At 33.6% G+C, this 25,059-nt stretch overlaps 1 protein-coding gene across 1 annotated transcript; it reads left to right on the top strand.

Moving 5' to 3' along the window:
* Positions 1 to 5,341: 5,341 nt before the first annotated feature.
* Positions 5,342 to 8,520, top strand: LOC126880157 (uncharacterized). Its single transcript, XM_050643911.1, has 2 exons — positions 5,342 to 5,438; positions 5,933 to 8,520. The coding sequence occupies exons 1-2, from the start codon at positions 5,429 to 5,431 to the stop codon at positions 8,416 to 8,418; spliced, it is 2,496 nt and encodes an 831-aa protein (XP_050499868.1). The 5' UTR covers positions 5,342 to 5,428; the 3' UTR covers positions 8,419 to 8,520.
* Positions 8,521 to 25,059: the final 16,539 nt, after the last annotated feature.

Here is a 25,059-nt window from a genome sequence, read left to right as displayed (position 1 = left end):
TAACTCCTCCGTCATTATACCAGGTAGAATGACAAATGCGGTGTCAAAAGAAAGCTTATAATACAAGGATGGTACTAAAGGTGAGATATTTGACTTAGGCGGTCTGTGACTCGGTCCCTCCGACCGCGAATATAACTTATCCGTCATTATACCAGGTAGAATGACAAATGAGGTGTCAAATGAAAGCTGATAATCCTAGGATGGTACTAAAGGTGAGATATTTGACCTAGGCTGTCTTTCCGTCGGTCCCTCCGACCGCGAATATAACTCCTCCGTCATTATACCAGGTAGAATGACAAATGAGGTGTCAAAAGAAAGCTTATAATACAAGGATGGTACTAAAGGTGAGATATTTAACTTAGGCGATCTGTGCGCCGGTCCCTCCGACCGCCAATATAACTCCTCCATCATTATACCAGGTAGAATGACAAATGAGGTGTCAAATGAAAGCTTATATTCCAAGGATGGTAATAAAGGTGAGATATTTGACCTAGGCTGTCTTTCCGACGGTCCGTACGACCGGGAATATAACTCCTCCGTCATTATACCATGTAGAATGAGAAATGAGGTGTCAAATGAAGGCTGATATTCCAAGGATGGTACTAAAGGTGAGATATTTGACCTACATGGTCTGTCCGTCGGTCCGTCCGACCGCGAGTATAACTCCTCAATCATTATACCAGGTAGAATGATAAATGAGGTGTCAAATGAAAGCTTATAATCCAAGGATGGTACTAAAGGTGAGATATTTGGCCTAGGCAATCTTTCTGTCGGTCCGTACGACCGCGAATATAACTTCTCCGTCATTATACCAGGTAGAATGACAAATGAGGTGTCAAATGAAAGCTTATATTCCAAGGATGGTACTAAAGGTGAGATATTTGACCCAGGCTGTCTTTCCGTCGGTCCGTACGACCGCGCATATAACCCCTCCGTCGTTATACCAGGTAGAATGACAAATGAGGTGTCAAATGAAAGCTGATAATCCAATGATAGTACTACAGGTGAGCGATTTGACCTAGGCTGTCTTTCCGCCGGTCCGTACGACCGCGACTATAACTTCTGCGTCTTTATACCAAGTAGAATGACAAATGAGGTGTCAAATGAAAGCTGATAATCCAATGATGGTACTACAGGTGAGCGATTTGACCTAAGCTGTCTTTCCGCCGGTCCGTACGACCGCGACTATAACTTCTGCGTCTTTATACCAAGTAGAATGATAAATAAGGTGTCAAATGAAAGCTTATAATCCAAGGATGGTACTAAAAGTGAGATATTTGGCCTAGACAATCTTTCTGTCGGTCCGTACGACCGCGAATATAACTTCTCCGTCATTATACCAGGTAGAATGACAAATAAGGTGTCAAATGTAAGCTGGTAATACAAGGATGGTACTAAAGGTGAGATATTTGACCTAGGCGGTCTGTCGGTGGGTCCGTCCGACCGCGAATGTAACTCCTCTATCATTATACCAGCTATAATAATAAATGAGGTGTCAAATGAAAGCTTATAATCCAAGGATGGTACTAAAGGTGAGATATTTGAGCTGGGTACTCTTTATGTCGGTCCGTACGACCGCCAATATAACTCCTCCGCCATTATACCGGGTAGAATGACAAATGAGGTGTCAAATAAAAGCTTGTGGGTGAAAACCTAGGACTTACGAAGTCCAATTTAAAAATAGGGCATATCAGAGATATGCCTTAGACATCATAGAAGACAATGACACAGAAAAATCAAACAAGCAATATGTCAAAAGGGCCTTAGTTATGTATCTTCGGTCCTGTTGGTCCAATCGTGATGTATAGCACCTCAAATGATAGGATTTGACAAACAGAATACAATGAGAGAAAAATCAAATACAACCTCATGTCAAAAGGGCCTTAGTCGCGTATCTTCGGTCCTATAAGACCAATCGTGACGTACGGCATCTCAAATAATAGGACTTGACAAATAAAATACAATGACACAGAAAAATCAAATACAGCAACAAGTCAAAAGGGCCCTAGTTATGTATATCTAGTCCTATTGGTCCAATTGTGACGTACAGCAGCTCAAATGGTAGGGTTTAATGAACAGAATACAATGACACAGAAAAATCAAATACAGCAATATGTCAAAAGGGCCTTATTTACGTATCTTCGCTCCTATTGGTCCAATCGTGGCGTACAGCACCTAAAATAACTGGATTTGACTAATATAATACAATGACGTATTAAAATCAATTACAGCATCATGTCAAAAGGGCCTTAGTCTTGTATCTACGGTTCTATTGGTTCAATCGTGACGTACAGCGTCTGAAATGATGGGATTTAACTGGCAGAATAAGATGGTGTAGACAAATGAAAATGACGGCATGTAATAACACTTTAAAATTGTAGAAATAAAATGGATTAACACACATGGTATGACATATTAGGTGAGAGTATTTAACAAATAGAATACGATTACATACGTCCAGGTTTTGACAAGCGACTTCTCTACATATGATAAACGCGAAAGGGCCCCAACGTTCACTGCTCGACATAGGCCTCCCGTTCACTGCATATACCCACTGCTTTCTGACGCTGTGACTTGAGAGGATAGGATTTAACGAATAGAACGACAAAGAAGACTAAACAAGGCAGCTCACGGGAAAAACACAACTGTCCGTTTTATACTCTACAGGGAAGCATCAAATATTCAACGTAAGAATATATTAGAGTATACCGGTATGATAAATCTTTTTCTTCTTTTTTTCATGTAGTGCATTCCGTACGTTTTTTAAACATAATCAGGAGAAGTTGTTGAATTTCTGAAGTCTATAAAAGAATTTCTTAACAAACCTTTTTTTAATTGTGTTATGGATTATTTTTAAGAATGTGTTTAAAAGGCAGTTCGCAGGCTTATTGTTCAATGGTCTTATCACTTTCAAGCGCCTGTCTTTTTTGTAGGACTATTAATTGTTACTTGTGATTTCAACCATTCTAGCGGGGCAATGCCTTTTCTATAACTGAAATGAATATTGTTATCCATTTAATTTTTTTCCTCAATTAATTGAATGCCTCCTACTGGTGTTTGGTCTAAGCTTACCGCTTTTCCCCATTTAAGCTAAACTGCTCGTCAAAAGTTAGGGATATAGAAAATTATGCTCATTTTCATAGCTAATTTTTTCGAGAACAGATTAACGGATTCCACTATTTTTTTTTAATATTTTAGATTTTTCTTTAGTATTTACACAGTTGTGCAAAGGTTTACACAAACTTCTTTTTTGTACTTATACCGAGTGGTAGGTATAAGTACAGAAAAGAAGTTTGAGTAAACCTCTTGATAGGTATTAGTTACGTATCTTCACTCCCATTGGTCCCAACGTGTCGTACGGCGGCTCAAATCATTGGAATCAGCCAACAGAATACAATGACTAGGGAGCGGATTTATATGCGATCAATTTTGATGAAATATTCGCATATATATGCGGTAAAAAATTACGAAATATGCGCAAGATATGCACAAAAATTCAAAAAATGCGCATTTCGGGAAACCACAAATTTTCTGTCTTATTTAGTAATCTTATTTATTATTTTTCAAATAAAATCATTTTTTATATATGCAATTTATTCACAGTTTTTACAAAAACTGCTACCAATAGTTACCTATTTAAAATAAAACAACAATATCACTATAAATATATCTTCGATTATAATTCACTACAATGTGTTTTTCCAAATTCTTTACGAGGAAACATATTCTTTGATCAGACAAAATATTTTTATAACTTGAAAAACTCCTTTCAACATCGATAATTGGTGCGTATTTAAAATAACTTGTTAATTTCCGTTAGAAAATCGTAAAACTTTGGCTAAAGGTGTAAATTCTCTTAACAATAGAGGATTTAAAAAATCACCAGAATTATAGGTAGGTACCTACCCTAATAGCACAAGGACGTCCAATGGACGTCCTTCACGGACTTTAGGGACGTCCATTGGACGTCCGTTTTCGTCCGAGGAACGTCCTTTATACGTCCTATTTTGGTCCAAATGTCGCGCTACCGAACGTCCATTGGACGTCCATCTAATGTCCGAGGGGACATATATTGGATCTTAATCGGACGTAAATTGGACCTTAATCGGACGTCCTAGGGGACGTAAATTGGACCCTAATCGGACGTAAATTGGACCTTAATCGGACGTAAATTGAACCTTAATCGGACGTAAATTGGACCTTAATCGGACGTAAATTGAACCTTAATCGGACGTAAATTGGACTTTAATCGGACGTAAATTGGACCTTAATCGGACGTAAATGGGACCTTAATTGGACGTAAATTGGACCTTAATCGGAGTAAATTGGATCTTAATCGGACGTCTTAGGGGACGTGAATTGGACCTTAACAGGACGTCCAATTTTGGTCCAAATTCCACGTTGCCAAACGCCCAATGGAGGTCCACCTAACGTCCGAAGGGACGTTCGGTGGACGTCAATTGGGCCTTCATAGGACGTCCCAGTTTGCTCCAATGTCTTGCTGCCGATCATCCATCTAACGTCCTGGGAGGACGTTCGGTGGACGTCTAGAGACGATATTTATACCTGTGGAGAATGTATTGTGGGAAATAAAAAATATATTTTTTAAGGAACTTATATTACATCTTATATTAATTTACAATTATTGGATATTAGATTATTTACATTAAATTATAATTACATTTGTCCAAGAAATTAACGCACCACCTTAAAAATGGGCCATTTTTGATGTCTCGAATTTCCTAAAGCCATTGTCCCATCTAAGTGATTTTTTTAATAATATTATAGCCTAGGCTATATGGGCTACCTCCATAAGCTTGTCATGCACGGGGAGCTATACTGTAATAATATTATATCACATCGCTGAGGGAACTCTACATTACATATACTTTTCGAATCAAAACTTTTATTCTCTTAATATTATTACTTAAAAAATATATACTACATTCGTCTCGCTAAACTCGAAAAATAACTTATAAACCATAAAAATCTCCAAAAATATAAATGACATAAATGAGAATTGGCACAATTCGTCACTTGAATGCAGAACTATCCTAACTCAAAAAAAATTTTTTTTTCGTTTATTCCTTATAAAGGTAATACATATCGTATATTTTCATGCAGAACAATCTTAAGTTCATAACTTTAAATTTACTAATAGAAATTCTATATAGAACATCATAATCCTAACTAGCAAATCATTATTTTATCAATGCAGAATAATCCTAAGTAAATACAAATACAGTTAGGATTGTTCTGCATTTTCAATAACAATGCGCGCCAACATTATTTTTGTTATCTTCTATTTACATAGGATAATTCAACGGCTATCGGTTAGTCATTTCCATCGTCTTGTTGCCTTGTTGGATATTCACGTTTGTTCTTTTGCCAAATAGAGTTGCAGTGAGTGTGAATTTTAACAACAATAATGAAACGAGGTAAGTTTTAATAATAAATATGCTTTATTAGTAGTTTTTTATCTATTAAGTGAATCTAATTTTTATCTAATAAGTGAATTAATAAAACTGTGAATCTTGTTTTTAAGATGCTTTTGGTAGAAAGTAGGTACGCATTAAAGGGCTGTGTTTTTATTCTGCCACGTGCTATAAATTGTATATAACTATTAGGCACGTGTTGAATTTCACAATATTTTATGATATATTTGAGAAAATATCGCAGAATTACTAACCACACATACATATTTCGTTATTAAATAATATATAATTCTTTATATTGAACAATGCGTTGCTACAGACGGCAGTTTGGGGATACATTATTATTGGGACAAAAATTGTAAATTTGAACAAGTGAAATAAGGTTTAACGTACGTCCTGGTTTCTGAGTATTTTAATTTGTATCAATTAATTTTAAATGTCTGCAATTAATATGTTCTTGTTATGCTGACTGTAAGCTCATTGTAAATTTGTTGCAGGTGCGTTAATGGTAAAAATGGCCATGTCTATGAATCCAACACAACATGAGAATTCTGGAGAATCAAGTAATGATACGGCAGGTAGTCCCATATCTATAGCTACGGTAGAAAGCCCTTCCACATTGTATACTAACCAGCAGTACTACGGAGATCTAGGTGAATTAAGATGTCTACACTCTCCCGTACACCAAGAACAACAGTATTGCCAGCTCGAGACACCGATAGAACAGCAGTTTTCCCAACATTATAATCAATATTACGACTTACCAATACCTACCTCCATAAGCCTACTAGTACCTGAAGCAGAGCAGTATCGCCAATCTCCGAATAATTGTTTGGGTTATTGTTCACCTCTAGATAACGTCATAGATCTTCAAACATCCATCGAACAACCACGGTTGCAGCAACGTGATGAAGCTAAAGATTCCCATAATCCTACACCTAGCGTTGTAAATTTTGCAACACGTGTCCTTCAAGAGCAGGTCCTTCAGCACCAAGATGATATTACGCGTCCATCCACATCTACCGGTAAGCTTTTACCGACCATCTCACATCAAACTGATGAAAATAGTGACCCATATGCTACAGATGGAAGCTCAGATGTTGATTTTAATCCAAATGATTTTGATTTAGACCAGCAGGATGCCCTAGTGTCTGAGGAAAAAATACCAGATATCACCAAGTCTCGTAAGCGAAAAAGAAACCCAGATAATTGGAGGAGAAATAGAATAAAGAAATTACGAAACTCCGGCAAGGCCTATGTAAATTGGAAGTCTAAACAGGTTTCAGAAAGGATTATGAAACCGCCATGTCCCACAACATGCAGACTTAAATGTCAAACGAAATTTCAGGAAAAACATCGCGTCCAGATTTTTCAAGATTTTTGGAAATTGGGAGATATTAATTATCAGAGAGAATTTGTTTTGCGGAACTTAACTGTGAAGCCTACAAAACACCCCAGAAAAAAGAAGGATGCAGTTGAGCTTCCAGAAGGTGATACTTGTGAAAGTCGTAGAAAGCTGTCGTATTTTTATACTTTTCCACAAGAGAATTGTCCAGTCAACACAATCAAGGTATGTCAAACATTTTTCTTAAATACCCTGGGAATAAGTCATCAAATCGTCAAAACAGTAGTTAAAAAAACTCATCATTCAAATTCAATATCGCCACAAGCAGATTTACGAGGTAAAGTACAATGTAATTCTCGATTGCCAAAACATTTTAAGGATTCAGTACGACATCATATTAAGTCATTTGCTTTGATTGAAAGCCATTATTGCAGAAAAAATAGCACTAAAAAATATTTGCCACCTGACCTCAATATCAGCAAAATGTACCGTTTATATAAAACATATTGCAGTGATAACAATATAAATACCATAGCTTCTTATGCTATATATAGAGAGGTATTTAACAATGAATTTAATTTGGGTTTTTTCATTCCCAAAAAAGACCAGTGCGATTTTTGCAACAAATTGTCTAATTCTTCTCCGTCAGAAAAGGAAGAACTTCGTTCTGCAATGGAAGCTCATCTTAAAAACAAGGACTTATCTAGAGCAAATAAAGAACTAGATAAAGAGAGGGCTAAAACTGATAATTCGTTTTGCATGGCTATATACGACTTACAAAAAACATTGTTATGTCCTAAAGCTGAAGTATCTCTCCTCTACTATAGACGTAAGCTTGCATGTTACAATCTGACTGTGTACGATGCTGCTAACAAACAGGGATACTGCTACATGTGGCCAGAATCGCTAGCATGTAGGGGTGCTTGTGAAATCGGTAGTTGCATATTAAGTTTCATTGACGAAATGGTACGAAATGGAATTAAGGAATTCAGTTTCTATAGTGACAACTGCACTGGACAAAATCGCAATCGATTTATATATTGTCTGTACATGTATTGTGCCGCCAAATATGGTGTTAAAATTACTCACAGTTTTCTAGAAAAGGGACATACACAAAATGAGTGCGACTCCGTACATGGGGTTATCGAAAGAGCTGCAAAAAAAATCCCTATATTTAGTCCACAGCAGTGGTACACATTAGCAAGGACTGCGTGTAAAGTGCGACCTTATAAAATTAAAGAAATGGCTCAGGCGGACTTTTACGATTTAAAGGACCTGTTAGCCAAAACTACAAAAAATTGGGATAAAACTGAACTTGGTTGCAAAGTCATATTTAATAATTTGAAAGTTATTATGGTTGACCCAAAATGCCCAAACCAACTTAACGTTAAATATAGTTTTGAAGAAGATTTTATAAAAATTAATACTCTGGAATTGAAAAGGAGCCACCAAAAGTTAGACTCATTAGAGACCTATCAACTTAGAATGTTAAGAAGCTCACCAGTTCCAATTCCTGCCGCGAAATATAAAGACTTATTATTTTTGTGTGAAAACAAGGTTATACCTACGGAATACCATAACTTTTTCACTAATCTTCAAGCTAGTAACATTCCCGAACAGGAAACTGACGAAGATTAATTTAATATGTTAGTTTAATAATTTGACCATTTCATAGTATTCTTTGGTATTTTGATTTTGAGTTGTAAATCTTTAATAAAAATTAAAAAGTTTTAAATTTTACCGATTTTGTTTTTATTTGTATCCTATGTTAATCTTAAATTTATTCTAAGCTTGAAATGTATTAATGCAGAAGTAGCTTATGTACCAAACATCGCACTTACAATAGTTCTGCAGTAGAATTTATAAGTCAGTAGTATCCTAAGTCACACTTTTTATAAAAAAATTATCATTAATCCGTCTCATTCCTAATAACACATTTAAAAGGTTCCTAATATACTATACTGAGATAATTTCACCATTTAACCAAATACTGTTTAAATTATGACACATTGAAACATTAAAATCGCTCTCCTGTAAAATATCTTAAATGTGAGTTAAGCTAGTTCTGCATTCAGGTGACGAATTATTATTATGGTTTTAAGTTGATTTTTCGGATTTAACTACAATATTATGCAAAAAATTATGTTATATCGCAGATTTAAAATGGGTTTATCTCGAAAACAGTTATATTAAGTTTAGCGAGATGATTGTAGTACACTTTTTTTAAGTAAAAATATTAAGAGAATAAAAGTAGACTGGTACGCAGTCTGATTTTTGCATAAGAGTTTAATGAAATGGTAACAAATCAATTGGAAGTTCTGTCCGACAAAATACATGGAACGTTTTCGGTAGTCTGATGTTCCAAGTTTTTAACCTGTTCCACAATTAAAACTTCCCCGGTTCCAGTATTCCCGTACATCAAAGTTTGTCCGACTAGACACCGTGAAGCTATTAACAAATTTTCAGCTTGCTGTTAATCAACTTTTTTTATTACGCGGGATCCAGGTTTATAAATGAATACAATAAATAAGTAGGTAGGTACATATTATACACTTATTTATACGAGTACAATTAATAGTAGAGCTGGTTTTTGGGATGTTACAAGCAGCATTTGCATTTCCACAGAGATACTTATGACAGAAATAATAAAATACCGAGACGGACTATTATTATAATAATTTACAATAGGACCCGACGGCCGACGCTATAGGGACAGGTAAAATTTATGACTGAACAATGCACCGAGCATCGATACAAGCAATATGTACCGGTCGAAGGTTATTTTTTATTGTGCCAAATGGACGTATATAGTACCTACCTTTAAAAATCGAATACACAAATTAAAAGATATTTAACAACCATAAAGATTTGTCAAACTCTATCACCGACTTCATGAAAACAAGTATTACTACATTCTTTGATGGTTTTTGCTGTAAATTTTAAAGGATTGACATGAAATTTGGCATACGCATAGCTAACATGCCAAAGAAAAAAAGTGATATTGTGCCAATGTGTGCTATTGCAATGGGGTGAGTTTCACTCTTTCTCTGGGGTGAAAAACGTTCAAAATAAGTCCGGACTTCGATAAACTGATTAATATTAAGCAACCTTTATTCCGTACTTACAAAGTATGTGTACTTACAAATTAGTATGTGAATTTGGGGGGTGAGTTTCACCCCGAGGAGGGGTGATATACAAAATATAGATAGATACACAAAAGATATACAAAAATGTTTCAAAACATCGAAAAAATGTGGTAAAATGCAAATATACATATCATATTATGATAAAATTGCGATTTTGGCGATTTGCCTTTTTGGATAGAATGATGATGATGTTGATTAGGATAAAACTGCGAAGAATTTTTTTATCGAAATATAGTAAAAAATATGAAAAATATACCAAAAAGCTTGAAAAAATATGTAAGTATGTAAGGAAAAACATAAATAATTAAATAAACTTTTGACAACACAACACAAAAGTTTGAAACACTCACTATTTGGATTGGTTGTCCTGGCTTGTGATTTTCTTCTTTGCAGATGACGCTCACGGATCGATATCAATGTCCAACGGACGTCCGAGCACGGACGTCCAATGGACGTCCAAAGGACGTTCATATTTATTCAACACGTAAGTACGTCCAACGTCGGACGTCCGAAGGACGTTCATTTATAGTCCATCCGCATTAGGACTAAAACTGGACCTATTTTGGGCACACGTACGCTCAACTTCAAAAAGATGCTCTCAATATTCATCTGTAGTAAGGATACATTGATAAAAATTATATTTTTGCTTATTAGAATTAACCACCAAACTTCTATCATCTTGGTAACGGGAATAATAAAACATTATAAAGTCCACTTTACATCAACAATAATTGAACAAGAAATTGACGACAAGTTATTCAAGGTCAAATTTGGCTTATACAAAACACAATTCTACTTCCAATTTTGCCGTGAATAAACAGAAAATAAAGAAATTTGACAAAATAAAAACATATCCAATTGTTCTATTTCATCAAATTCCTTCATTTTCTTTTACAAATCATACATTTTGTACTCGTCAAATTTGGCCTTGAATAACTTAGTCAATTTCTTGTTCAATTTATTGTTGATGTAGAGTGGACATAACGAATAATTTACCGATCAGATTTTCACACTTTACATAAAAACAAAAACATGTATTAGATATTAAACTACATATACAGTTTTGAATTAAATATGATTTATAATCTTTTCCATTTAAACTATTTTATTAACATAATTAAGTTAATATTTTATTAAATAATTTTGCTGTTTAATCCCCTTATTGGTAGAATATGTCCAATATGGACGATTGGAAAAGGTCCGTATTTCGTCCGAGTACGGACGTCCAAAGGACGTTCATATTTATTCCACCCGAAGGACGTCCAACACCGGACGTCCGAAGGACGTACATATTTAGTCCACCCGAAGGACGTCCAACGCCGGACGTCCAAAGGACGTACATATTTAGTCCACCTGAAGGACGTCCAACGCCGGACGTCCAACGCCGGACGTCCAAAGGACGTACATATTTAGTACACCCGAAGTACGTCCAGCGTCGGACGTCCAAAGGACGTCCGTTTATGGTCCATGGACGTTAGGACCAAAAATTGACCTATTTTGGACGTCCAAAGGACGTCGTGTGCTATTAGGGTATTAAATATAACAAAAGTATATAAAATTCGGATTTCCGGGTAAAACATCCTTCGTCATTTTAACATCCTACAATCATTTCATAACGGCGGCGTATTATCCTATAAGTACTTTGTGTAGAGATCGTTTATTTTCTAAGAAAAAATGAAAGGCGGTTAATGAGCTGTCTCTCTTGGTTCTCGAATTAATACAGACCACAGCCTGTGCGTGGAAATATTTTGTCGAATTAAAAAATTTAAATTTTGTTTTGGACTAATGAAATAAAACATTTTAGTAGTTCCAAAATGACACAAAATCTAGGCATTGGATAAAAAAGTTTATTTGAAGAAAGTGTATTTTTTTGTTCTTCTTAATGGCGGTACAGGCTCGTTTTTTTAATATTGTATTTAATTACAGAATAATTTTCAAATATTACCTAATATATTTTTCAAATTGGGCTCTGTACCGCCATTCTTTATTATATTACGGATACGTGTGCCAAATATCTTGAAAAAATATTCAAAATTACAGCCGCAATCTTGGAACGCGTTTTGGCTACCTGTTGATCGCTACTGTATCACCTTAAACAATTTTTTAAACAAATTCACAAAAATAATTTTTTCATTACGAACGATTTTTTAGATAAGTTGGGTTATTCTGAGCAAAAAAGGTATCTTGAGATTTTTCTCTAAAATTGATTTTTGTCGAGTTATATGGCCATTTTCGCATTTTTCAGGTTTTAAATCGCGTATAACTCGACAACAATCAATTTTAGAGAAAATTGACAAGAGACCTTTTTTGTTCAGAATGTCCAAAATTATCTAAAAAAAAATTGTTCAAAGTGAAAAAATTATTTTTGTGGATTTGTTTAAAAAATTGTTTAAACAATTTTTCGACCACGGCACCTTGTGAATATGTTATAAGGACCTCTTTTTGAGTAAGTTTGTGCAAAAAAATCGAATCGGAATAATTTCACTAACAGGGGCGACGATAAATCCGGGACTATAGCGCTAATTATTAATAATTAAAAATAACAGCTTTGTAATAAAATAATGACAAAAATCTCTTAAGGACCTTGAAGCAAGGGTTTGAAACTTGATCTGCTCACTTTTTAATTTCATAATAATAACTTTTAATCGAGTTATTAAGACTTAAAAATGGCCATTTTCGCATTTTTCAAATTTTTAATCGCATATAACTCGACAACAATCAATTTTAAACAAAAATGGCAAGACACCTTTTTTGCCCAGAATGACACAAGTTATCTAAAAAAAATTGTTCGAAATGAAAAAATTGTTTTTGTGAATTTGTTTCAAAAAAATTTTTTAAACAATTTTTCGACCAATGCACCGCCCGGCACCCTTTGGATATGTTATAAGGACCTCTTTTTGAGTAAGTTTGTGCAAAAAAATCGAATCGGAATAATTTCGCTAGCGGGGGCGACGATACTGCCCGGTCTACTTTTGATGCTGATGGTGATAGAATAGATACTTTTTATATAACAAAAATAAAACTTTTTTTAAACTCTTTAAAAAATTTGTGGCGGGTTTTCCCCGAAAAGTGCGTTATTTTTTGGACATTTTACGTTGAACTAGTCGATTTGGAATTTGACGAATAAGAACCAACTTTTGATTAGCTCCAACTCTGTTTTTATTGTGCGTCCAGACTTCATACATACATCATTTTTTTACTGTTTTATAAGCTTTATATTTGCTAGGAATAGTTTTTCGATCAAATACTTACTTTTTGATTTATTTGCGAAAAACCATCTAAAAACAAAAGTTACAAGGAATTTAATTAGTTTATCCACTTACGGACTTATTTGGACCTATATTTTTTCACACTCGAGAAGGGGGTGGTACTCATCCCCAGAAAAAAAGCACACACTGGCACTCTGATGTTCATTTCGCGAAATATCGCAGGGTTCGTATTTAAAATTTTTAATTTACTCCTCACCCCTTTCCGTGGGGGTTCGTTTTTGGTATCATTCGATAGATTTTGAAAAATATTGAACACGCATTTTTTAGTTTTTCGATCTGACGTTCATTTCGCGAAATATTCGCTTTTTTGTGAAACTTTGTGACTCGCCCATTATTTCTTCAGATTTGGGAACACTTAATAATCGGAGGGGGCCAAGTCAGGAGAGTAAGCCGCATGAGAAAGTAATTAGAACCCCAACTCGAATTTTTGCTACTGTCACAACGCTCTTGTGAGTCGATGTATTGTCTTAGGTCTTGAGAACACTTTTTTCTTCTGCTTATGGAGTCGTTTTTCATTCATCACATACCGGAACTCACCACATAAATTTTGAAGACCCTGACATCAAAACTGTATTAAATTATATGTGATCTAAGTAAGTTAATGAAAAGTCAGAATAGATAGAGTAGAACACTTATAAAAAAAATTGTAACAAGCAATTGGACATCGTAAGTTCTAATTTTTCACAAAAAGTGACCGGAAGTTGAACCGACAGTCGATATTTGAACCCTTCGTGTAACTTTTTGTCAGCTGATATGACGGATGAATTTTGTTCACCTACAGATATGGACGAACAGACAGGCATGAAACCGGAAGTATGTATTTGTTCTGGTCTTTCTTAGTCGTGTTGACCAATAGTTTGTACTATTTCGACGAATTTAAAACAGTACTTTCGGTTGCAACTCTGGAACAGGCAGTCCGAGGTCAAACTTCTCACATGTAATATCATATTTTGGTTATAGGCTTTCATTTGACACCTTATTTGTCATTCTTTCTGTCCTACTAATAGACGAGTTGTGTTTATTGACGGACAGACATGGATAATTCTAGGTTTTCACATTTAATGATAAAAACAATAATTATACAATTCAGTTAACCTGACTATATCATTGTGATAATGACTTCTTATCTAAAAGTGACAACGGCAATAATTGCCGTTGTAATAATTATTATTCCATTCACTCACGATAAAATATCGCAAAACCTCCAGATTTTAAAGAACCGCTTGGATTGACATAAAATTTGGCACACACGTAGCTAAAATGCCAAAGAAAAAAGTGAGATTATGCCGATATGTTCTCTTGTCCTGGATGTGACTTTCACCCCTTCTTGGTCAATACTTTTCGAGGTATGTGCGAGTGAATATGTTTATTTTTCATAGAAAAACACGTTTTGGACGGATTTTCGCAAATAACTCAAAAAGTAAGTATGTACATATTTTATCGAAGAAAATATTCCTAGCAATAATATAGCTTATGAAAAAGAGGTGTCAGTATAAGGTCTGTAGACCCAGTAGAAACAGGGTTGCAGCTAATGAAAAATAGGTTCTTATTCGTCAAATACCAAATCGAATATTTCAACGTAAAATAACCAAAAAAATAAAGCACTTTTCGGGAAACACTCATCATAACTCTTTTAAAGTGTTTAAAAAAATTTTTTTTTGGTGTTTTTAAAACAGTTTCTAGCGTGAAAAGTAAGCAAGTTACGCTGAAAATAAAATCGTTCCCTTTTTTTTGGCAAAAGAAAGTCATGAAAATTAATTGTTACCGCTTCACACGTTACTTTAGATAAATGTATTGTTTATACAGGGTGTCTCCGAAAATAGTGCGTTCCTTTAAGGTGTGGATATAATACACAATTTAGAACAAAAAGGTGTTGTAACATTTTTTCCTAAAGTTAACCGTTTCAACAAAAATTACGTTGTTCTCCATAAGAGTAAATTTTTATTTTCATAAATTTATATGACCTGGCAACATGGCGTAGAAGAACCTGTGACTGTGAAATTTAATCTAATGGGACCCCTTGTTTATTTACTAATTGAGTATCAATTTGCATATCAAAATGTATTTTCGTTTTTTGGTCAAACGGCTGAATTTAGAATAAAATGTTATAAGACTTTTTTGCTCTACATTGTGCTTTCTATCTATACCTTTAAGGAACGCACTATTTTCGGGGAAACCCTGTATATGATCTGTAAGTTGCATTGGTTCAAAATGCTTATTTTTGAAAGGGGTTTTGTTGAAAGGCCTCGAACGAATCACTAGTCACGAGTATGTATATGCAAATTTTGAACAGCCATATCTTAACCAATTTTTGTCTTCCAGAAAATCAAAAAATTCCAAATATTTAAAAAAGCAACACCTACATTTTTTACTCTTTAAGATATTTGGTATCACTAATAATTTTTAAGTTATTTTGACAAAAGTCTTTTTTTCAAAATTAAAGATTTAAAAAAATTTACTTTAAAACCAAATTTTTCCACAAATAAGCACTTTGAACTGATGAAACTTACAAACACAAACAATACATAAAGTTACTTGTGAAGTGGTAACGATTAATTCCATTTGGGCTGTTAATTAGAGGGAGTTTTTAGAATATTTTTAACCAAAAAAAAAGGAACAACTGTATTTTGAGCGTAACCTGCTTACTCTTGCTGCTGGAAACTTAAAAAAAAATAAAAATAAACGTTTTCTTAAACACTTTAAGAAAGTTGTAATAAGTTTTCCCAGAAAAGTGTTTCATTTTTTTTATTTCACGTTAAAATATTCGATTTGGAATTTGAGATATAAGAGCTTATTTTTCACTATAGTCTGTTTTTAAACAAGAGGAGTCATTCAAATTTCCCGCGCCGTACACCTTGTTTGTAATTGGTACAACCTCAGGCAATTTTACTAATATCAAATTTTGACACTATTGGCATTTCATAGGTTAGTTTATTTATTTTATCAGCAATTTTTGTATTTTCTGCGTTCTTCCTTTTATTTTTAGATTTTTAGTCAAGATTACCGTCAAAGGCCGATATGATCAACCAAAAAAGAAGATTTATCTGATGATATTTCTAGTGACTTTCTTGGGTGTGAATCTGCCATTTAGTTTACCTACTCCTCTTGGTTTTAAAACAAAGCTTAGCAATAACTCTGCTTCTACTGGGTCTACAGACCTGACACATATACCATTTTTTCACTTTTTTATAAGCTATATTTACTATTTGCTAATTTTTTTTCAATAAAGTACCTACTTTTTGAGTTATTTGCGAAAAACCGTATAAAAACGTTTTTTTTTTTGTTGAAAAATGAACATATTCACTCGCAAATATCTCTAAAAGTATTGACTTAGTGAAAAACGCTATAAAATAGAAGTTGCTTAGAATTAGTCAGTTTATCCAATTCCGGACTTATTTGAACGTATTTGTTTTCATACCCTATAACCGACGAAACTCACCTCCAGATCAAAAGCACATATCGGCACAATATCACTTTTTTTCTTTAACATATTAGCTATAGGTACGTGTCCCAAATTTTATGTCAAACCAAGCGTTTCTTCAAAATTCTGACCAAAAACCCTAAGTAAATTAAACGAAAATATAAAATGAATTTTTCAAACAAATATTTTAAGTCGGTATGAGAAATTTTAATTTAACAGATGAAATCAAATAAACACAATTCAACTCGTAAAATATTTAGACCCTTGCTTGGTAATCCAGCTGAACAGGTAAAGAACCTACCTTTTATGTAGTTTATAATCTGAGAGGATGGAATATTTTACCAAAATATTCCATCCTCTAAGTTTACAATAGACCTTTTCTACCTGTCCTCAAAAGATCGGTATTTTTAACTCGTGGCAACGTCGAAAAGCGGCAAAATGATGGGAAATACACATTTTTATGTGGTGGAAGTCAAAATGGTTATGAAGTGTAAAAATTTTTGTATATAATTTAAATTTTTAAAATTAAAATTTTAGAAAACTGAGAACGATACAGGGCGTTAAAAAATGCGCTCAACAAACATACACGAATTAAAATTCGAAAATGATAGTATTTCTTGGTGATGCCAAATGACTGCAACATGAAAAGATGACATAATGATAGCGGGATGTATATATATATATATATATATATATATATAGTATATATATGTACTCTTGAGGAAGCCAATAACCATTGGCGAAATATAGAGTTTTCGAGAAAATAGAATCGTTTTAATTTTTGACCGCAAAACCTGATAAAAAAACACCTTTTTACTTACTAAACGGTCGATAAGATATAAAAAAAAAATAACTATATATATATATATATATATATATATATATATATATATAAAAGAAAAAAAAATAATAAAAAAAAAAAATAAATATTAAAAAACAATAAAAAAAAACAAAATAAAAAAAACAAAAAAAAACAAAAAAAAAACAAAAAAAAACAAAAAAAAAACAAAAAAATCACAAAGAAGGCCTAAACCTCCGCGAGGATGAATCAGGTTTAGGTCTTAGCGCGAAAGAAAAAAAAAAGAAAAAAAAAATTAATATCAATTAGTGGTTTAGTATAAGTATTTAGTAATAGTGTTTTATTAGTATGTATTTTTAATGTAATGTATGTAATATATGTTTGTGATTATTAAAATATAATGTATATCAGTTAAAATTAGGAAATTGTGTCTATGAAAATAAAAAAAAAATGGAGCTGGCCAATTGGTTCAAACCAAGGTCATAAATCTAAACACACACACACACAACAATTAATTTAAAAAATTTAAAAAAGAAAATAATCAAGTAAATAAATCAAAAGTTAGTACCACAACGGAGACAAACGATCTATTGTTTTCTAGCATGATAGTGTAGGACATTTTCTTTTCAAGATGTTATTTCTAAAAACTTGTAGAATTCAGTCAGTTCCAACATCAGCCACCCAAAGGCAATTTGTTCTAATTAGTTGTAACTGTTAATTATGAAACTTCCACAAAACTTCTAATATAGTAATATCTTTTAGTCCAACTTTGCACATTGAATTTGAGAATGAACAAATGTAACAGTCTTACTCCTAAATAAAATGAATCTCTGAGGTGAGTTAGTAATTTTCACTATTTGCTACTATAATGTACATTTATCAGATTCTTGTCGAAACGCAGTAAGTTTCATAACTTTTAATTTGAGGATATTTTAGCTTATGAACTAAATTCTTAACTAAATAAACTTAAGTTTTATATGGGAGTTTAATTTTAAAAGAGCATGAAAATAGCTTTATATTTTATAGCATGAAAATTTCGCGCTATAATAATTAATAGATTTTATGGAACGTTTTCGTAGTCTGACGTTCCAAATTTTTGAGCTGTTCCACAATTAAAACTTCCCCTGTTCCAGTGTTCTCATACATCAAAGTTTGTCCGACTAGACACTGTTAAGCTATTTACAAATTTTCAGCTTGCTCTTAATCAACTTTTTTGTTACGCGGGATCCAGTCTATTACGGTTGCACTAAAACTAGTCAATTGAGAATAAGGAGTCAGTTAAGAAAACTTCACAGACCAATAGACAAAGCAATGTAATAATTTTGTTTTAAGTAAATAAATAACGACTTTATTTATTATTGTCTGAACGAATACGTCAAGATCCAAACCTAATCTTTTAAACACCAACGTACATCTTTTAAGTTGAAAATAACTCATCTGTCGTAATACAGAACGTTGTATGGGAGTAAAACTCTATTTTCTACCACTCATATATATAACGTCTCGTTTATTTCTCGTCCTCTTCTTTTCTTTTTCAATAGAGACAGATTCCTTATATGCTACTCTTTTGTATGAAAAGAAGTTTTTTTATTGCCTGTTCTGACATATTATGTCAGAACAGGCAATACTGACCCAGATTGTTTGCCTTTAAAGTATATGGTAAGTTTGATTTGAATACTGTTAGTAATCTTAGTGAAATGAATTTCTACTCGAGTCAAGTTCTCTGTTTAACCCAGGTATGACTATACGAAAAGGCACCGCTAGGAAAATATTCCAATTTGCGGTTCAGGGAACCTGTATGAAACGAGTTTGTGTACTCTAATACAGAGTATGGCATTAGTAAAATAAGAAAATCTACGGTTTCATTTTGATTTAAATCTGTCTCCCTCCATCCCCCGATAGTAGTATTCCTAGGTCTACCTGTTGTCAAGGAGGATCTGAAGAAGACAAATTTAGACCAACACGACCGTAGTTTCTCGATATAAATTAAAACTATTTATATCGCAGTATGGTTAGAACGCCCTCTAACGGGGAATAAGTGAAATGAATTTCGACTCGATTCAAGTTCTCTGTTTAACCCAGGTATGAAAATACGAAAAGGCACCGCTAGGAAAATATTCCAATTTGCAGTTCAGAGAACCTGTATGAAACAAGTCTGTGTTGAGTCTCCTTGACAACAGGTAGACCTAGAAATAGTACTATCGGGGATGGAGGGAGACAGATTTAAATCAAAACAAAACCGAAGATTTTCTTATTTTACTAATGCCATACTCTGTATTAGAGTACACCGATTCGTTTCATACAGGTTCTCTGAACCGAAAATTGGAATATTTTCCTAGCGGTGCCTTTTCGTATTGTCATTCCTGGGTTAAACAAAGAACTTCAATCGAGTCGAAATTCATTTCACAAACTACGGTCGTGTTGGTGTAAATATGTCTTCCTCCGAGTCTCCTTGACAACAGGTAGACCTAGAAATAGTACTAACGGGGGATGGAGGGAGACAGATTTAAATCAAAACAAAACCGTAGATTTTCTTATCCTATGTTAGTAATCTTCTATATTCTGCTGCTTATACTAACAAACATCTATTTAAATCAGCCTTGTTGTTAAATTGTGTTTTTTGAGTTGTGTAACTATGATCAATACAGCTAAGAACTCTTATGATTTGAAATAAAAATGTATACCATTTATATTCAGTTGCAATGCGAAGGCAAAACAATCTTACTTTTAAATTAGAATACGGAGTGCAGTACAGTCCCTTGAATCGCGATTTTCGGCTCTTATTGGAGCCTTCATCGGAAAGAACGTAGGCACTGTTCTTCATATTTTATCTGATTCGTATCGAGAGGTTTTCCCACCCATTGCAACTGAAGTGATGATAGTAGGTGGCTAGCGCCATCTGGCATTGAAAGACGAAGTAGTTTTCAATCCTAATAGTAAATTATTAATATTGAAAATATTAAAATATTACTAAAAGATTTTTAAATTGAAAACTTATTGGTACACTTTTCTGGTGACACCTCCAAGACTTCTACAATTTGCAAGTCAAATGGATGCTGCAGTGAAGACGAGGGGGAAGGAATTCTACACTATGCAATTCACATCCCCCGTCTGCAGCTGGTAAAGTTCCAACGGAAAAATGCACCTAGTTACTCTACGGAGTAATACGACTATAAAATAAAACTAGGATTAGGATTGAAAACTACTTCGTCTTTCAATGCCAGATGGCGCTAGCCACCTACTATCATCACTTCAGTTGCAATGGGTGGGAAAACCTCTCGATACGAATAAGTTAAAATATGGAGAACAGTGCCTACGTTCTTTCCGATGAAGGCTCCAATAAGAGCCGAAAATCGCGATTCAAGGGACTGGACTGCACTCCCTATTCTAATTGAAAAGTAAGATTGTTTTGCTTTCGCATTGCAACTGAATAAAAATGGTATACATTTTTATTTTATAGTCGTATTACTCCGTAGAGTAACTAGGTGCATTTTTCCGTTGTAACTTTACCAGCTGCAGACGGGGGATGTGAATTGCATAGTGTAGAATTCCTTCCCTCTCGTCTTCACTGCTGCATCCATTTGACTTGCAAATTGTAGAAGTCTTGGAGGTGTCACCAGGAAAGTGTACCAATAAGTTTTCAATTTAAAAATCTTTTAGTAATATTTTTAATATTTTCAATATTAATAATTTACTATTAGGATTGAAAACTACTTCGTCTTTCAATACCAGATGACGCTAGCCACCTACTATTATCACTTCAGTTGCAATGGGTGAGAAAACCTCTCGATACGAATCAGTTAAAATATGGAGAACAGTACCTACGTTCTTTCGGATGAAGGCTCCAATAAGAGCCGAAAATCGCGATTCAAGGGACTGGACTGCACTCCGTATTCTAATTGAAAAGAAAGATTGTTTTGCCTTCGCATTGCAACTGAATAAAAATGGTATACGTTTTTATTTTATAGTCGTATTACTCCGTAGAGTAACTAGGTGCATTTTTCCGTTGGAACTTTACCAGCTGCAGACGGGGGATGTGAATTGCATAGTGTAGAATTCCTTCCCTCTCGTCTTCACCGCAGCATCCATTTGACTTGCAAATTGTAGAAGTCTTGGAGGTGTCACCAGGAAAGTGTACCAATAAGTTTTCAATTTAAAAATCTTTTAGTAATATTTTTAATATTTTCAATATTAATAATTTACTATTAGGATTGAAAACTACTTCGTCTTATGATTTGCTTTACTAAATCAAATGCTTTTTCAAAATATACAATAAATATTAATGGGAATGGCTTGTTGTATTATATAGCTCTCTCTATTAATGACTTTATTACTTGTAGGTGGTCATTCATTCCAAAGCCACTTCTAAATCTCGCTTGCTTTAGTACTTGGTGAAATTCGGTTGGTAAATTGAAACCCTTTTAATATGGAAGTTTATTTAAACTCGTAAAACATTATATCCGTACTTGTAAACTTCACTTGGGTTTGCCATACGCAAACACTTACACAGGTATACAGGGTGAGGCAAATAAAGGGCCTATTAGAAATATCTCGAGAACTAAAGGCAACAGAATCATGAAAATTGGAATAAAGGGGTTTTGAAGGATGATCTATTAAATGAAAATATTTTCATCTCTTTGCAACTTCCGGTTATACCGGAAGTTGCTTATAACTTCGTTTTCTCAAATGGGACACCCTGTATATTTTTACATTTTTGGATTCTCTTCGATGTCTTCTTTCATAAAATATGAGGTTTTGTAATATTATACAGGGTATTTTAAAAGATAATTACGTTTCTTTATTAATTTCGTAGCAAAATTAACACCCTGTAGAATTGTAGTAGTTTGACATCTAAAACTCTACTTACATTCAAATGATTTTTAATGTACTCTACTATTGTTAAGAATCATTAGTATAGCTAAATTTTTAATTTTAGTAAACAGGGTTGGTCGAAACTCGGAATAAGTATTTTCTGAGTTTTCTTAAATGGAACACCCTGTATTTTAGTATTGTAATGAAATCATATTTTATGGTACTTTTTTATTTCTTAAGCATTCCCTATACCTAACTGCTTTAATTTGTGCTTAATTGTTAATCGCACCAACAATCTTAACTAAGTAGGTATTTCGATAGCTAAACCATTATTGGTAATTTTAAGGACCAGTCTGGATTAATATGTATTTATTTCTGAAAAATTATTTGGGATTGAGTATTTTCACGGCCAACCTAATAAAATTTTACGTATTTTTTGTTGCAATTAATGTTTAGCTTGAATCACCAATAACTCACAAATTAAAGCAGTTAGGTATAGGGAATGCTTAAGAAATAAAAAAGTACTATAAAATATCATTTCACTACAATACAAAAATATAGGGTGTTCCATTTAAGAAAACTCAGAAAATACTCATTCCGAGTTTCGACCAACCCTGTATACTAAAATTAAAAATTTAGCTATACTAATGATTCTTAACAATAGTAGAGTATATTAAAAATCATTCGAATGTAAGTAGAGTTGTAGATGTCAAACTACTACAATTCTACAGGGTGTGAATATTGCTACGAAATTAATAAAAAAACGTAATTATCTTTTAAAATACCCTGTATAATATTACAAAACCTTATATTTTAAGAAAGAAGACATCGGCGAGAATCCAAAAATGTAAAAATATACAAGGTCTCCCATTTAAAAAAAAAACGAAGTTATAAGCAACTTCCGGTATAACCGAAAGAGATGAATATATTTTCATTTAATAGATCATCCTTCAAAACCCCTTTATTCCAATTTTCATGATTCTGTTGCCTTTAGTTCTCGAGATATTTCTAATAGGCCAGTTATCTGCCTCACCCTATATACACTTTGAATTTTATAAGAGACTAACCGAAACCGGAACGATAGTCTCGCGTTTCACGAAATTCTTCTCTGCGTTTAATGAACGCCGGCATTAACTAGCTGATTTTCAATAAAGACGACGTCGACAAATCTTATTAAGTTGTTCAAAAACTCCCCATTTATTATTGTTTGCCTCGACAACCAATGGTCATTGGCATGGTACAGTGAACTTTTCCAGTCTACCTAGTGTAATGTGTAGTGTGCGTGTTGAGTAAATGTCTTGTTACCTAGCAAAGTCAACATAATTGTCTTTGTAAAGAGACGCTAATTGTACTCGAATGTGTGCAGTCCCTCCGGTGAGTACCGATTCCACAATGATAGAAACTATTACTTTCATTTACTTATTAATTTTTAATAAATAAAAAATTCTCCACCCAGGTGATATTCAAACCCACGATCTTTGGGTTCAAAGGTAGGCTCTCTTACCACTGAGCCACAGAGGGGTTCACCATTTATTTGATTGCAATATTTTCCCAATTATTGATTCTCATAGCACACTGTAATAAAGTTGTCAACAGTTTAAGAGAGATGGTGTCTCCTTGCCTAATAATAGGCCGGGCCGAATTTTTTTTTTAATTTTTCTACGCGGCTAGTTGCCAAAAGTTGGAAGTAGTATTTATATAATCCTATACCAAATTTGGGCTGGTTTAAAAAAATAACCGAGCCCTTAAAAATTTGTTTTTGAGTCGAAATTTTTTTTACAAATTCTTGTACAAGGATAGCTGCTAAAAGTTGGATCTAGTCTTTATATAATCCTGTACCAAATTTGGGCCGATTTAAAATAGTTATTTTCCTAACAAGTGCAGAAAGTCATATTCTTCCGCACGCGACTGCAGTTTGCCGAACGACGCGAAGCGGGAGTTCGGCAAGCCGTCGAGTGCGGAAAAGAGACTTTCTGCAAGCGTTAGGAACAATATTTTTTCTATGAGTTTTTAAAAAATGACCAAATCTTAATCAATTATTTTAATTAATATGAAAATATATACACAAATGAATTCTTTGACAAGGTTGTCAAAACCAAAGTTTTAGCATAATTGGTTAGCATGACGACGATCTGGTTTCCATGACGACGATTCAAAACCATTGTTATTGTTTACTGATTTGACTTTTCGAATAATATGTTAAAATTATTTTATTTCATCGTATTCTCTCGGTAATTTCATTAAAACATAAACAGAATAAGATATATTTGAAATAAATTAGTAAATAATATCTAAATATTAGTTTACTGCATGTATTATAATTACTTTAAGGCCATATTGACATATCTAAATTAACACGCGTGCGGAAAAGTAAAGCGCGTGCGGAAAAGTAAAACGCGTGCGGAAAAGTAACACACGTGCGGAAAAGTAAAACTTTCTAAACTAAAATGCGTGCGCGAAAGTAGACATTTTTGCACGCTCGTAGAAAAAGTAATTAAACGGTTAAATTTCATTTTGAATAATTGTTTTTAAACATTTTGGTAGTGAAATGTTCATTCTAAATGTTTGTTTGTAATAAAATTGTTAAAAAAATCATTTTTTTTAATCCCAGTTTTCTTGCTTTTGTATTTATTTTTCTCGTAAACTAATGACTTTATGTGTTATATATTTTAGAAATCAGTACAAAGAGGAAAATCATAATATAAAATTAAAAAGTGTAGTATTAATTAAAAAAAATTAAGGGTTGATACGGGGGGTGAGATGGTGCCTTTCCCGGCAAGCTTAAATATGGTATATTGTGTCTCCCTTTAAGTATGTATTATTTGACGTGCT

This window comes from Diabrotica virgifera, chromosome 2 (genome assembly GCF_917563875.1).
Source record: "Diabrotica virgifera virgifera chromosome 2, PGI_DIABVI_V3a".
Classification (NCBI taxonomy): Eukaryota; Metazoa; Arthropoda; class Insecta; order Coleoptera; family Chrysomelidae; genus Diabrotica; species Diabrotica virgifera.
This window is presented reverse-complemented; position numbering and strand designations above follow the sequence as displayed.